At 38.7% G+C, this 13,652-nt stretch overlaps 1 protein-coding gene across 20 annotated transcripts in view; it reads right to left on the reverse strand.

Annotated features, from left to right (window-relative positions):
* TNRC6B (trinucleotide repeat containing adaptor 6B) overlaps window positions 1-13,652 on the reverse strand; it is a 132,306-nt gene that overhangs the window by 23,340 nt on the left and 95,314 nt on the right. For 16 of the 20 annotated variants that reach the window (XM_039725291.1, XM_039725295.1, XM_039725293.1 and 13 more), the window contains 9 exons: window positions 12,518-12,563; window positions 7,813-7,961; window positions 6,480-6,650; window positions 4,127-4,252; window positions 2,954-3,085; window positions 2,338-2,433; window positions 1,935-2,118; window positions 1,416-1,550; window positions 1,065-1,241 (listed from right to left, as the gene is read on the reverse strand). In XM_039725291.1, coding sequence (XP_039581225.1) covers window positions 1,065-1,241; window positions 1,416-1,550; window positions 1,935-2,118; window positions 2,338-2,433; window positions 2,954-3,085; window positions 4,127-4,252; window positions 6,480-6,650; window positions 7,813-7,961; window positions 12,518-12,563 — 1,216 coding nt within the window. The remainder of the gene's footprint in view (window positions 1-1,064; window positions 1,242-1,415; window positions 1,551-1,934; window positions 2,119-2,337; window positions 2,434-2,953; window positions 3,086-4,126; window positions 4,253-6,479; window positions 6,651-7,812; window positions 7,962-12,517; window positions 12,564-13,652) is intronic. The other 4 variants (XM_039725304.1, XM_039725297.1, XM_039725288.1 and 1 more) reach the window with 2 other exon arrangements.

Below are 13,652 nucleotides of genomic sequence, written 5' to 3' on the forward strand. Positions count from 1 at the left end.
TGAAACTCTATGGATGTGCAGAGGCTTTTGAGATAATTAATTCTTTAGCTCTGTTAGCTCATTACAAGATGTTTTCTTGCTGGAGTTGGACACTGAGGGCTTCCCTAAAAAATCTCCAACTACATTTCCTGCAGTTGTATCTGTCACATAGATTCCTCAGTCTGATGTGAGGTCTGTGCTACCCAGGAGATGTACCTGGACTTTTACTTTTTTGTGCTTGAAGGGATACACAGGAGAGGGTTTGAAGTTAGTAATGTTCTCCTGGAATGCAACTGTCTTCCAGACAAGAGAAAAATCACAGCACCCCTACTTGCTGAACAGCATCAGTGATTAATCTGCACAACTTCAAGGACAGCACTTTGTTTAAATGAATGTCTTCTATAGAAAATTATGTCTGTATTCAAATACATGTGTACTTTGCCTAGAGAGTTTTCTAGCAGCAACATAAAATTCTGCCAATGAAACTACCAAACTTGAAAATGTGCGGCAGCCTGCCATCCCAAAAGCAAGATACTTCTACCCAAGCCACAAGATTCCTGAGCATAACTGAAGTGTTGCAACACTCTTCTACCGTTTATGTGACATGAACAAAGGTGAACCACAACAGTGTGGCTGGTGTTCCCACCATCACAAAAAAGCCCTACTTCACATCTTTTTCTTTCTGATTCCACCCTATCAATCAATTTTTACACTGTGTCAGTGTAACAGCACAAATAAGGAATCAGTACAAAAGAAGGGAGATGGTGGTGTGTATTCTACGAACATATGTTTTCACGAAATTTTCTGTAAATGTAAAGAAAGATATGAGATATCACAGAAGATGAGTTCACCTAACAAAAACCACACTACTCAGGCAATTCAGCAGTTAGTTCATATTTAGCTCAGCATTTTTACTGGAAATTCAACATTTATGTTCTACTTTAATGTGGAAGAAATTTCAAAACCAAGATAGGCCAAGCCGCCCAAATATCTTCATTGCAATGGTTATTTAAGTAAGTATGCTGAGGAAAAGTCCAGGACATCTATCCTAAAGTGAGGACACAATCCCTGCCCTTATGTAATACCTGGAGGCCAGCTGGCATTGCTGGATTTACTTCCGATCTTGTTTGTTGGTGGAGATTTGGCAGGTAACCAACTATCACCAGCAGGGCCTGCATGGCTGCTGAGTGGGTCGCCCTGGATTATGTCAAACTGGTTGTAGGGCGATCCTCCACGAGCCTTTCCAGGGGGCACTATTGCACCTGCAGCATGAAAAACACACATTTACACTCAGGAAAGGATGGGATCACCAGGAGTATGATGCATTAATGCAAACATATTTAAGAAGCATACTGGTGAGGCAAGACAGTTCATCTAAACTATTCCACTCTGGGAAGATGATCCTACAAGGGCATTCCCAACATTCCCCCTCTCACCATTTTTGTGCATATTGGCATCTTGTGAAGCCACAGAGGGCAGCCCTTCCATCATAGTCCACTGCTTAAAGCGGGATTCTGTTCCAGCCTCTTTCCCTCCCACCATGCCATAATCCATGCCACTTGAGCCAAAGCCTGTGAAACAAACAAACAAAACAAAACTTAACTGTCATCTTCTGTTTTGTTTTTAAGCGTCTTTAAATGGGGAGTCATTGTAATCATAAGAAAAAGGTGGGAAAAGGAAATCAACAACAAGCAAAAGGTATACTCAAGGGGCATCTTCCAAATAAGCGTGTTACGTCTGTATGTCATGACATACTTTCTTCATAGGTTTGTCTTGTTCCCATGCAATGAAAAATAATGCAATTTGATTCAAAGCTGACACCTGTCATAACCTTTGCTCTAATGCTTATAAATTACTCATTTCTGAACGCAGACATAAGTGACTAACACAATTACCATATTAATAATAAGGAAGCTACAGGTCATGCACCAAATCTACTTCCACAGAGCACTTACCACCTGAACCGTATCCAGGTATCTGCCCTTTGGTCTGTAAATCTGAAAGACCCACATTCAAAGGATTGGGTACCATGCTGTCTAAATGTGGCTTAGGCCCAACAGGGTGGGATGGCGAATGCTTCATGCCAGGCTGCCTCTGCTGCTGCTGCTGCTGCTGGAGGGCACTCACCATACGAGCAATCTGAAAGGAAAGAAAAAACTGCTTCAACTATGCTATAGTGCAATGCAAATTCCAGTAAACATAAAGAAACAATGAATTGGAGGAGATACAAAAGACCCTGCTCTTCAAAAAGTGCAACATGAAGTGAGCAGATGACATCACTGGAGCCAGCACCATCTCTACTGCAGATCCCCAGCAAACTTCATACTTCATATGATTGACAAAAACAGTGCCACACACCTGTTGCTCCTGCTGTTGTCGCACAGCTTGAGATAACTTTCTCTGGCTCTGTAACAGCTGTTGCTGCTGCTGTTGCTGGAGGAGGAGCTGACAAGCCTACAAGATAAAGGGGGGTGGGAAGAGTGAAAATACAGAGCTCATCACGCGAAACAGAATTGCCAGGAGCTATTCACTACCAAATGCTTTGCTCAGAACTTAGGTAAACTGTTTCTCATTCCACTCACCCAAATAAAATGACAATGAATGCATTAGAAGAATACCACATCCGTCACTTAAATGTTAAATGTTTCTAATTTAACACTGTGCAACAGAATTACCCGCTTTATTACCATCACTATGACTATAAGTCTGAAGAAAACTTCATGAAAAATCAACAAACAACTGCTTTCTGTACAAAAACATGGCTTGGAGTCATTAACTCACTGTAATCCACAAGAATTACATGGGCCTATCTGCTGCCTTCTAGCAGGACTTTACTACCCTACATAGCAAAGAGAGAACACTTGTACAAAATAACATCAGTAGAACAAAACAGAATTAGAACAAGCATAAAAAAAAGAAAACTCATCAGACAATTTGCAAAATATCTTGTCTCACAAGATGACTAGCTACTTACTAATTGAAACTGGGGAATCTGTGGAAGCTGGCTCAGCATGGCAATCTGTTGTGGAGAAAGCTGGGGGCCCATATTGAAAAGACCAGGATTCAAGCCACTGTTGGGAAACTGTTTGAGCATGGAGGCCGAAACCTGCATGGAAACCAGTTACATATCCTGAATGCACTGCTATGAGGAAAAGATGAAGTACAAGTATTTCTGTACAGGAACAAGTATGACACCAATCTTCAATGGTGCTCTGGGAAACACATTACAGATTTATTAACACATCACATTTAAACATGCACAATCTGTAACTTGGGCAGAGTGAATACCTCACTTGATTGACAGCATACAGTATTACATGTGCAGATGTAGACACACACACAAAGGTTATTCCCCCAACCAATCAGGTGCTAGAGACTGTACTAAATTTAAAGGCTGATATATATGCAGCTAACCAGTAATCACAGTACTGCATTATCATATTAAAAATGTACTGCTTGACAAGGGAAAAGAAAGGCATTCAGGTAGTCACTGGAGCAAAGAAACAGTGCCTCACAGAAAGAGTTAATCTCTCTGTATGTTGAATAAGGTACAGTAAAAGACAGGAGTAGGTGGAGAAGAATCCCCCCATTTCTCCCTGCATTCTTGGAGAGTTACACAAGTACAATCTCAAGACTGTTCACCAAGTCCAAAGCAAAAAGTAAACTTGTACATTTGGAGACTCTGAAGTCTTAAGATTAAGCTCTGCAATGTAAATGTAACATGTAGTCCCTTCATCAAACCTCTCTTTTGGAGGGGGGACAGGAAGCACAGGACAAGACTACTTAAAAAAATTAAGCAACCTGTCACACTTCAGAAACACTTTAAGCTTTCACGTTTATTTGTTCTTTTTAAAATACTTTGCAAAAGCCTATATAAGACATAGGACTCCCAAATTCACTTTTGAGGTTTAAAAATACTGGTAGCGAGCATTTACCATCAACTGCCTTGGAATAAGATAGAAAGCTAATGCTTTTGCACTGAGTTTTAAGTACTTTTACTATGAATTTTAATGTTTTTATCTTATTCAATTTTTCAATTTCTTAACATCAAATTGAGACCAAGACAGATGTGTAAGTAACCTCAATGATGTGCTCTGAAGGCTGTAGCTCTAATTTTACAAGTAATGAGTTGCTATAAATTCCTTACCTGGGGAGAAAGGAATTGGGGAGGCACTTGCGCCCGGATATTGGGGGAAGGATTTAGTGGCTGCACTGGTGTGTGCATGCCCCTCGATTGTGCTGTGCTGTTTCCAAACAAACCATGATTGCCACCCTATAAAATTAAAGCAGTAGTGAGAAGATGAATCTTGCAGGATAATGGATTTCTATGCTAATAGTTACATATCAGTAACAACGAGCCGAGTTACTGACTTAAACAGAGTTCCCTTAGAATTACAGACGTTTGGCTAAAATCAATAGTATTCTACCTGGGTTAAAGCCACTGTACCACATATTTGAGAAGCAGGTTGTTTCTCTTCTAACACTGAAGGGTCATGTTTATCTACTTACTTCAAGACATGACAAATCTCATCTTCTAATATTTTGCACTTGACGTATTGGGAAATGGAAACTCTGAGTACAAACAACAAACTTAAAACTCCATTCCAACTGGCTTTTTAAAAGTATGGCAAGACTGTGTCAACAAGAATTGTGGTCCCCCATTTTAGAGAAGACAGGTACTTTTCCTGAGTAGGTTGCTGAGATATCACTCACAAGGCTATTTTTTTTCCTCTGAAGGCCTTTCATTAACTAATGCTATTTTAGAATTAATATTTTAAAAATTTCCCGTCTGGATTTGGGTATTTTCCTTCCCCTTTTCTCCCACTAAATTTAAGAAAATTTTCAAGTGAGAAAAAGAGTTGTGCGTTTTTTTTTTCCCCACTGGTTTATTTTCTAACACAAGAATACTTGCTGAGTTTTTTAATGAGAAGTATTTACCGATTTATACGCAACTTCCGTAATAAACTCTAACGAATGAACAAGACCCAAGAAAATCTGTGATTATGTTTCACGATTTCAGCCCCTTGAGCAGACCTTTTTTGGTACCGTTTTTCAAAAAAAGCAAGAAATATTATCAACAGTCTCCTACACTAATTAAGCTACACCCTCTTTCTTGTAAAAGCTGAAGCTCATACTCCAAAGCATCCTTATGTGCCATGAGTTTGTCTTTTCAGTTTCAAGACCCTCAGAATTTCTCATGTCCTGCTGTCTATCAGGGTGTCTGTGACACTCAGATACTTGGGGTTCTGAAGAGTGCATTTTCCACTCTTCAGCCATCATTCCCTAATCTGCCTGTCCATGCCAGCATTGCTGCATCCAACATAAATCCATCATTATTTCCAACTGAGATTGTGCAGGCCTTCACTAAAACCTTTCCTTCCCTTATACACCAGGATTTCATAAAGCCTATCATAACATTGTGCATAATACTCCTACCATTAATACTGTGCATCCTCTGCTATCCTTTTGCTTCCAAACACAAGTCTCTCCTCCTGTTTCTATACTGGCAGCACTATGGATTGCCTCATTCAACCTGCATCCCCCTCCACCAAAAGTATTTTCTCTTTCAGAAGCAATTCCTAAGCATGCAGGAAGACAAAATGCTCCAAAAAACAAGAGGTTTTATTCTGCAAAGAGCCAGATGGAGTCAACTACACATTAAAATTTTTGAGAGGCCTTGAAGCTACAGTTACACTTTCATCTCTAACTCCTCTCTATAACATCCTCTCTTTAACAAGAGTTCTGCACACCGAGCTCAACAACAGGCCTGAATATTTTGGACTTAATCTGATGTTCAACACTGTGTCACATAGAAACAGAAAGACAACACAAAGAAACACCATCATGTTAGGCATATGACTACATAAGCTAGACCAGCTGCAATAATTAGGTACTGTTCTTTCATTTCCCAGTACTCTTAAAATATTTTCTTCTACAATGCAGAATATAATAGCCAGAAATTCTGCCAAACTGCACTTAATCACTTAACTACTTCCCCACCATTTCCCTGTACATAACAATATTGCTACTTTAAGAATTTTTAAAGACTACTAAATCAATCCTTACTTTGAACTGTGAGGAAGGGAGAAGGAAACAGGCACAATGCTAACTCACTGCAACTTTTTACAGGCACATTTCTACACACAAGGTCTTTGAGTGGAGTCTGAAAAACTTCAGTGTTGGGTTTGATGAGGCAAATCAACAGCCTCTAACTGTGTTTTAAGCCAGCACTTAAAAGAAAGGACACCACTTACTTCACGACTCCTGAAAAGCACATCTACCTGCTGCTGCACTGTGATTTAGGAAGAGGCCAACAAAACCAGACCAAGTATGTTCTGATGCTAGGAACCAAAGTGGACTGATTCTCAATGACCTGAGACAGCTGAAATTTCCATTAACAATTTCAATCTATTTAGCAGAAAAACAAATGCAAGCAACCAACTGGATTAAGCCCAGGTTGCAGCCTTATAACAATGCATCTTATAAGGTGGCCTGCTTACTTGTCTAGCAGCGAAGTTTTGGGGACTGAGCCCTGAGCCGATTGCCCCAAGGCCGACGTTGGATAGTGTGGAACCAGAGGGAGACAGCTTGTAGCTGGGAGAAGGGGAGAAGGGAGAGCAGGGAGCCTCATCCCCAAGGCACCCATCTTGATTGGAGAAAGGCAAAGTCAGCTGAAGCAGCAGTTAGCCAACAGCAGGAGTTGGTTAGTGAAGCAACAGAATGCAAGAGGAGAGAAAGAGGGACGTGAGTGACTAGGAAGAAGCAAAGTTACTTTATAATAGCAGTTACAAGGACAAAACTTCTGATTCAAATGATCGCTTGACAGTTAAGACTTTGGTCCAAGGAGATACTCTTAAGTTTTCCTTTTAAAAATACATTTTGAACTCTCATTAAATTCATTTCTGATAGTGGCTATTACCACTACAGAAGCAGACAAATTTTGAATGAATATCTAATGTTAGCACACACCTACCACCATAATTTGTTAGGAAACGCATTAGCTTTGTTCATGGTATTTATTAATTATTCCACCAGAGGGAGTTGACAAAATTGCTTTTTGGCTTGTTATACCAAAATGGAGGAGTTAAAAAATTCCTAGACAGTTAACACGCCTTCAGAATTTTTAAACCAAATTTGTTTTCCATTTTACATGTGATAAACTGTATCTAAAAAAAACCAAAACAGCCCTAGAGCATTCTGCATCTATTGGACACTCTCCAATTCATGATGTGAAGCAATTAATATTTGATAATAACAGTGAAAGCTTCTGTTTAAAATAGGCAAGAATATGAAAGAAACACTATCATAACATACAACAGATGTCACAGAGAAACAGATGTCATACAGAAGCTTACAGTACACGGACATACAGCATAAGGGGTTGTGGAATTTAGAAAGGGTGTTTCCAATAAATGCCAGACATGAAAGAAAAATATTCGGAAGACTGTGATTACTTATATTTACTTAGATCTCAACCAATTTTCTTTACAGTAGATGACTGTAGTTAATAGCCAAAAGAATCACCATGATGAAACCTGTAATGAATTTTATTGCTACCAGTAGCTTACCCTTCCAAGAAAAAAGAAAGGAATTTATCTACATCAAAACCAGTCTATTCTGGAATAAAAAGCCTCACTCTCTGCAATTTTGTCTGTGCACACCTGACACCTGTTTTATACACACATTCATTCTACCAATAAAACCACCCCACACCTTTTACTACTGAGCTCATTCAGGGTTATTCAATATCTAGCACCTACAGAGAACTAGGGCAAAAACTGGGATCTTGAACAAAGAGGTTGATATTAATTTATCTAAATACATTTCTCTCACCTTCTCAAAATAAGGCCCACTATCTGTGGTTCCCATGTCTTTGGAATTAGGTGGACGGAACCCAGATCGATCCTTTCTCATCATGTCATTAAAATCCCCGAGATTCACAGCTCGTTTATCGACCTCAAACTTCTTATCTGGGAGACCACCTGTAAAAAAAGAAAGAAATTAGTGCAAATAATCTCATGACAGCAGGTTCACAGCCAAAGAAATACTCTGTAAGATCAGGGTATTAATTACATCTGTCTTATACTTTAGCACAGCTACAGTTGGTATTAATAGTGTTGAAAAATAAATGTAGGAAGTTTCATTTAACACTGAACATTCCAATTTACTTTATAGAGTTTAATGTGAAGTATTTATCAAAATTTATGTCAAGATATAAACATAAACATTTCAACTAATTATATTAATTAAAACCTAGTTCTCTATGTCTCCCAAAACCTGCACTGTAATTTTTTTGGATTCACCATGTAGAAAGATTACTATTTAAGTTCTCCATGTATTATGCTTAGCTTCTGCTGGGTTTGACATTGAGAAATTATTTGAGATCATTTGAAAAATTTGGTCACATGCACATTATTTGGTGAAGATTGCTTTACAGTCACATGAACTTAATTCTTAAACACAAGACATCAACAGGTATATTGTAAATTCAGACAGACAACCTTCAGCCTGTAAACAATAACCCAACCAGTAAGAGAGACACTTCTCAAACACCCTCTGAAGTCTCCTGCCATTGTTTAGTCAGTAACTTGGTGAAGTACGAGATGTCAATAACAGATGACCAAACTGAAACATACACGATGAACAAGACATTGATTTTCTCTAAAAGCTTTATCAACAGCCAGAGCGTTGACTGGAATAAGTTTTCCACCTTACACACTGAACTGTTGCCAAGGAACAATCTTTTTGGTCAAATGTGGCACCTGTAAGCTATTAGATGCATACTGCTATGTTGAAGTAGATGGAAAAAAATCTTTGTTTTAAAATACGGATGTGCTAGAAATGAGCTTTACTGGTATTTTTAAAGAATAGTGTTTAGTTAGTAGCACAGTTGGTCTTTCCAAGAATCATTTTAAAAACATGTCAGCACAATTAACAATAAACTGTAATTTTTGCTAAGGAAGTTGGTGATAACCTATCCTACCACTGACAAAACACTGAACCTTTACAGAGCAGACAGCTAATCACTTTAACACCTTCAAGACAGTGTTTTTTTGAAAAACAGCATCTCTTAATGTCCAATCCCAAACTATTAATATTCACAGTGATGCCACTGCCAAGAAGCTGTGAAACTGACCACTAATTGCATGGGTTTTGCTTATCCACACAGCTTTCAAAGCTGATCCAGCTTCATCATCTCAGATGCCTTCAACATCATTTATCACAAGACAGCTGACAAATCACCTACATATATATCTTAGCTTGTAACTGGAGTCACACTGACCTTGATGAGCTTGTGGTTCTGTGATCCCTTTCTAACATATCCTGAAAGCTACGACTGTGAGTGCTTTTGCAGAGCCAAAGTGTCACAAACAGCTCAGTGCTGTCAATACCTACATCAAACCACTGCACACAATACCAGCAACGTGCTACTAAAAGGTTCACGTGCTTTAATTCCACACAGGAAGCCCTGGCCATTAGTTGCTTGAAAAGAAACTGAAAGCGAGGCACAGTTGCATCACTGTCTGAAATGAAACTGGGTCAATGCCAACACAAGATGACTAAGCCACAGAAACACCCTTCCTTCTCTCTGGTTATCCTGATGATCCAATCAACTCCTCAAACATTACTGAATGATGCCTTGTAAAATACACAGGCCATTAAAAGAGCACCTCTGAAGGCTTGAAGCACAGACTTGCATGCCACTTAGTGCTGAGGCAGCTGCTTAAACTTCAGTATAAACAAGGCCTCACTAAGAGAAATGATTGCATTCCTTTATCCCATTCACAGAAAATTCTAATGCAACCTTGAAATGTGTTGTGTGAGACTTGTCCTTTGAACTTGCCAACTAAAGCTATAAATAATGGAGTGGGCTAAAGAACAACTTTACCTTATGTAGTCCAAGATAACTGACAAAATGTGAGAAGTTTGAATTACCCTCTACAGTAGTCAAAAACACTTGTGTATGAATAAATATGAAGCCCCAAATTCTCTACATGCAGAAACACGGAACAGGTTAAAAGTTACATCATCTTCATAAAAAACCACCCTATCAGTTCTTGGATTTTTCCCACTATTAAGAGTTGAGAAATACACTGAAAAATTCAAAATCAAACAAGGACTTGGAAGATGACATTCACTCCCCAATGTGGGAGAAAAAAGCTTCTAGTAAGTACACCTTCCCCACCATATACATACAGCTTAAAAAAAAAGAAATCTGAATTCCATGCAGAATTATATAATATGATCCTGCACTGGGAAGTAGGAGACACAAACTGCTGCTGACCAAAGTTACCCAAAACATTTGCCAACAAGACACTTAATATGGTGGAAACAGACTCAGTGAGGTAACCCAAATGGAGAAAACCATTTGAAACATTTTCTGCTTGACCACAAAAACATTTTAAAGATACTGATTTTATACTTTTACCATAAATTTACCTCATCCAAGCTACTGAACACCCACATGCACTTAGATATTGACCTGCTTCATCTGAATGCTACGGAAGTTACAGCTTTGTAATGTATTTACAATAGCCAGCTGCACTAATTACATTTGTAATTAATTTGGAAATAGAAATTTTTAAATTAAATTCTCGCTTATTTACAGGTGATTTGAGAATTCTCTGATCTGCAGAGGTTTTAACTAATATATTACAAAATAGACAAAGGTGATTGTCAAAAGAAAATACAAAATCTTAACTGGTTCTGACAAGCTACTTTACTGTAGCAAACTTTACGTCTCAGGACTTACAGAATAGGAGATATTTTGATGGGAAAAGAAAAGTTATATCCTATTTTCAAAGTAGACAAGCCAATCATTAAAGAGATTTGGTAGAAGAAGAGGTACATCTGCCTCAGACATGTTATCGATGCCCCTGTTTTCTGTCCTGGTCAGTAAATAAAAGTATTACTCTAGCACTTGAAATAAAGGGAACACGCTTTTCAAACAAGGAGACTGAAACTAACGTAAGTAAGAATTACTGACAGGACATGATGATCAGTGCCAAGGTGCTCCAAGCATACCAAAGCCAAAGTTTTCTTTGACATATGTGGTCTCCAAGCACAGATTTAACTCTGTGCATTTATCCATAAACTAGGAAAATATCATGCTGGCAGTTATCTGTCAGAAAAACATGGTATGTTGTAATCTTGAGTGAAAACCAGTTGAAGAACAAGCCTACCTCATAAGTAAGTCCAACTTTTAAAGTTTAGAAGTAGACCTGGAGTGACCAAAACAGCTTATAGCTTTCCACAAACAAATGCCATAAGCAACAAGAGCAAAACTGCTAAATACAGAAGTAACAGAAAAACCTATAAAGATGTGTTACATTCTCAGTCTTTGAAATGGAATACAAGCCATAATAAATGGCTCGAAGATCAAGGGATGCCACCACTAATGGGCACACTTAACTTCAGAAGTGCAACATATGTGCAAGGTAAAAGATGCAGCCTTTCTGCATCCTTTCAAGGGTTTTTCTGAGCAGCAGTCACCTCAGAAGCTCTGATGGCATTAGGGTCCTTGAAAGTTCCAAAGGATCCTTAATTTGGAGATAAAAAACTAATAGAGCTATAATCAACATAATCCAGGCTACCATCCTCTTGATTTGTATATGTTTAGATCTGTTTTTTACCCAGAGCATCTGAAGGCAGGTGAGAACTGAACACCCATGACAGCGACTGATCTCCACCTAGACATTCTTTAGAGAAGCATGATACAATCAGAGTCTGAATTCTAGGGAGGATGTATGAGGCCAAACTGGAGAGATCAAAAAATTGTTACATTTCTCAAAACTATCGTTACCATATAAATATTTTTATCATCTCTTACTGAAATCCTTCACTACCTCAGAGGAAGACAGCAATTTTGGGAAAAATGAACAACTGAATCCTCTATGAAGTATGACAGAAATTTAAGAATGTAATGGACTCTAAGCTGACAGACACTGCATCTGTCTGGATTGTATCAGAATACCAAATCCAGACCATGTATTAGATGCAAACAAGTCTTGACTACCACAGTTCTACCTTTGGTACCAAACAGCTGTGTAGCAATTGTGGTGAAGCTATCCAGAACATAAAATCTAGTTCTACTGAAAAGTAATTTGTAATAGCCTGAGGCATGCAGCTGCAGAAATCAATGACAGAAGATAATTTTTTCCCCTCAGATCACCTCCATGAAGCTGTAGTAAATGGAATATCCTACTGGCAGGAGGGAAAACAGTACTTGACCACCAAATGGGAAAGATTTTCACTTTCTTGAAACAGTAACAACGAATACACACTTGCAAGATTAAAACAGTCTTAAAGATGTCTCTGCCCCAAGTTACAGCTCTCCTCTGTACAGGTATATATCATAATCTTGCACACCAGAGTCAAAGCTCACAGACAAGACAGAAGATGATTTTTACTCTACCCTTATATTATGAGGAGTGCTAAAATTAAGAATCAAACCCTTCCAGAGTACAGCAGGTCATCCTCATAAAAACACTACACGTGATCTCACGTTTCAAATGCATTGCAATTAAAATATACGTACCTACAGACAAGTCCATCTTACTGCCTGGAATGTCGTCAGTTTGACTCTGGAAGAAAAAAAAAAACAAACCACAATTCAGTTCTGACCTCTGTTCAATGCTGAGAAATATTTCAGAAAGGTGGAATGCAGGAAGAACATGCTTGTGCTAATGAAGGTTTTACTTTAAACTGAACACAAGGGTTTCTGATACCACCCTGGACACACCTTGCCTCAACCCCCTAATGCTGTGCATGGCAAGTTCACCCATGTGAAAGCAGACACACAAAGGCAGCGACGGACGAAGATGGACACAGAGCTGCTCCTAAATGAACCCCCGGCCTTGTGTTCCAGCCATTGAGTGACAAAACACTGAAAATAGTGGCCAAAATGATAGCTCATCTTCATGACCTGTCATGCCATCAAATCTTGAAACGTACTGCCATGGGATTCTTCAGTTGGCAGTTTGGGACAGGGTGTTCCCATAGCTTTCAGAAGCATCTACTGTCTAGCAAACTGAATTAGAGCTTGAGAGCCAAAAGACATTGCAAACTAAGCCTAAGCATGTCAGTGTCTTATGCAGCCTAAGACTTCTCACACAAACTCTGTATTGTTATCTCCTGCTAGCTAGTATTACATTGTATTCCTGCTTCACAGGATGACAACTAGAACAATATTCCGCAAAATATTTTACACATTAGCTTGTCAGATGTCCCTTTATATAAAAATTAATACAGAATTATTTTTTAAATACTCCCCTACGGTTCTGTCCTCTTCTCAATTACGTGATATTTATTTATTCACTTTACCAAACAATCTTTACTTATGGATTCATAATGAGCCCTTTTTTTCCTAAAAAGACCATGCTGTACTTCAAAATAAATTCAGCCAAGACAGACACAGAGCTGTAAACCTCCTTTTCTGATAGATGGCTGAGATTCAGAATGAGTACCTTGGACTTATCACAGATATCTGACACTACAGGCAGGAGCCTCTATCTTAAGTGCTCTAAACAGCATGATATGAAAATAAAACTAAAAAAACCAATCCCAAAAACAAAGCAACAAAAACCTCACCCCACACTAAAAATCAACAATCCTCCCACCCCAAAACCAACCAAACAAAATAAGAAAACACACATCCTCCTCCCAAATCTATT

This window comes from Passer montanus, unplaced genomic scaffold, assembly GCF_014805655.1.
Source record: "Passer montanus isolate IOZ18808 unplaced genomic scaffold, ASM1480565v1 scaffold55, whole genome shotgun sequence".
NCBI classification, from domain to species: Eukaryota; Metazoa; Chordata; class Aves; order Passeriformes; family Passeridae; genus Passer; species Passer montanus.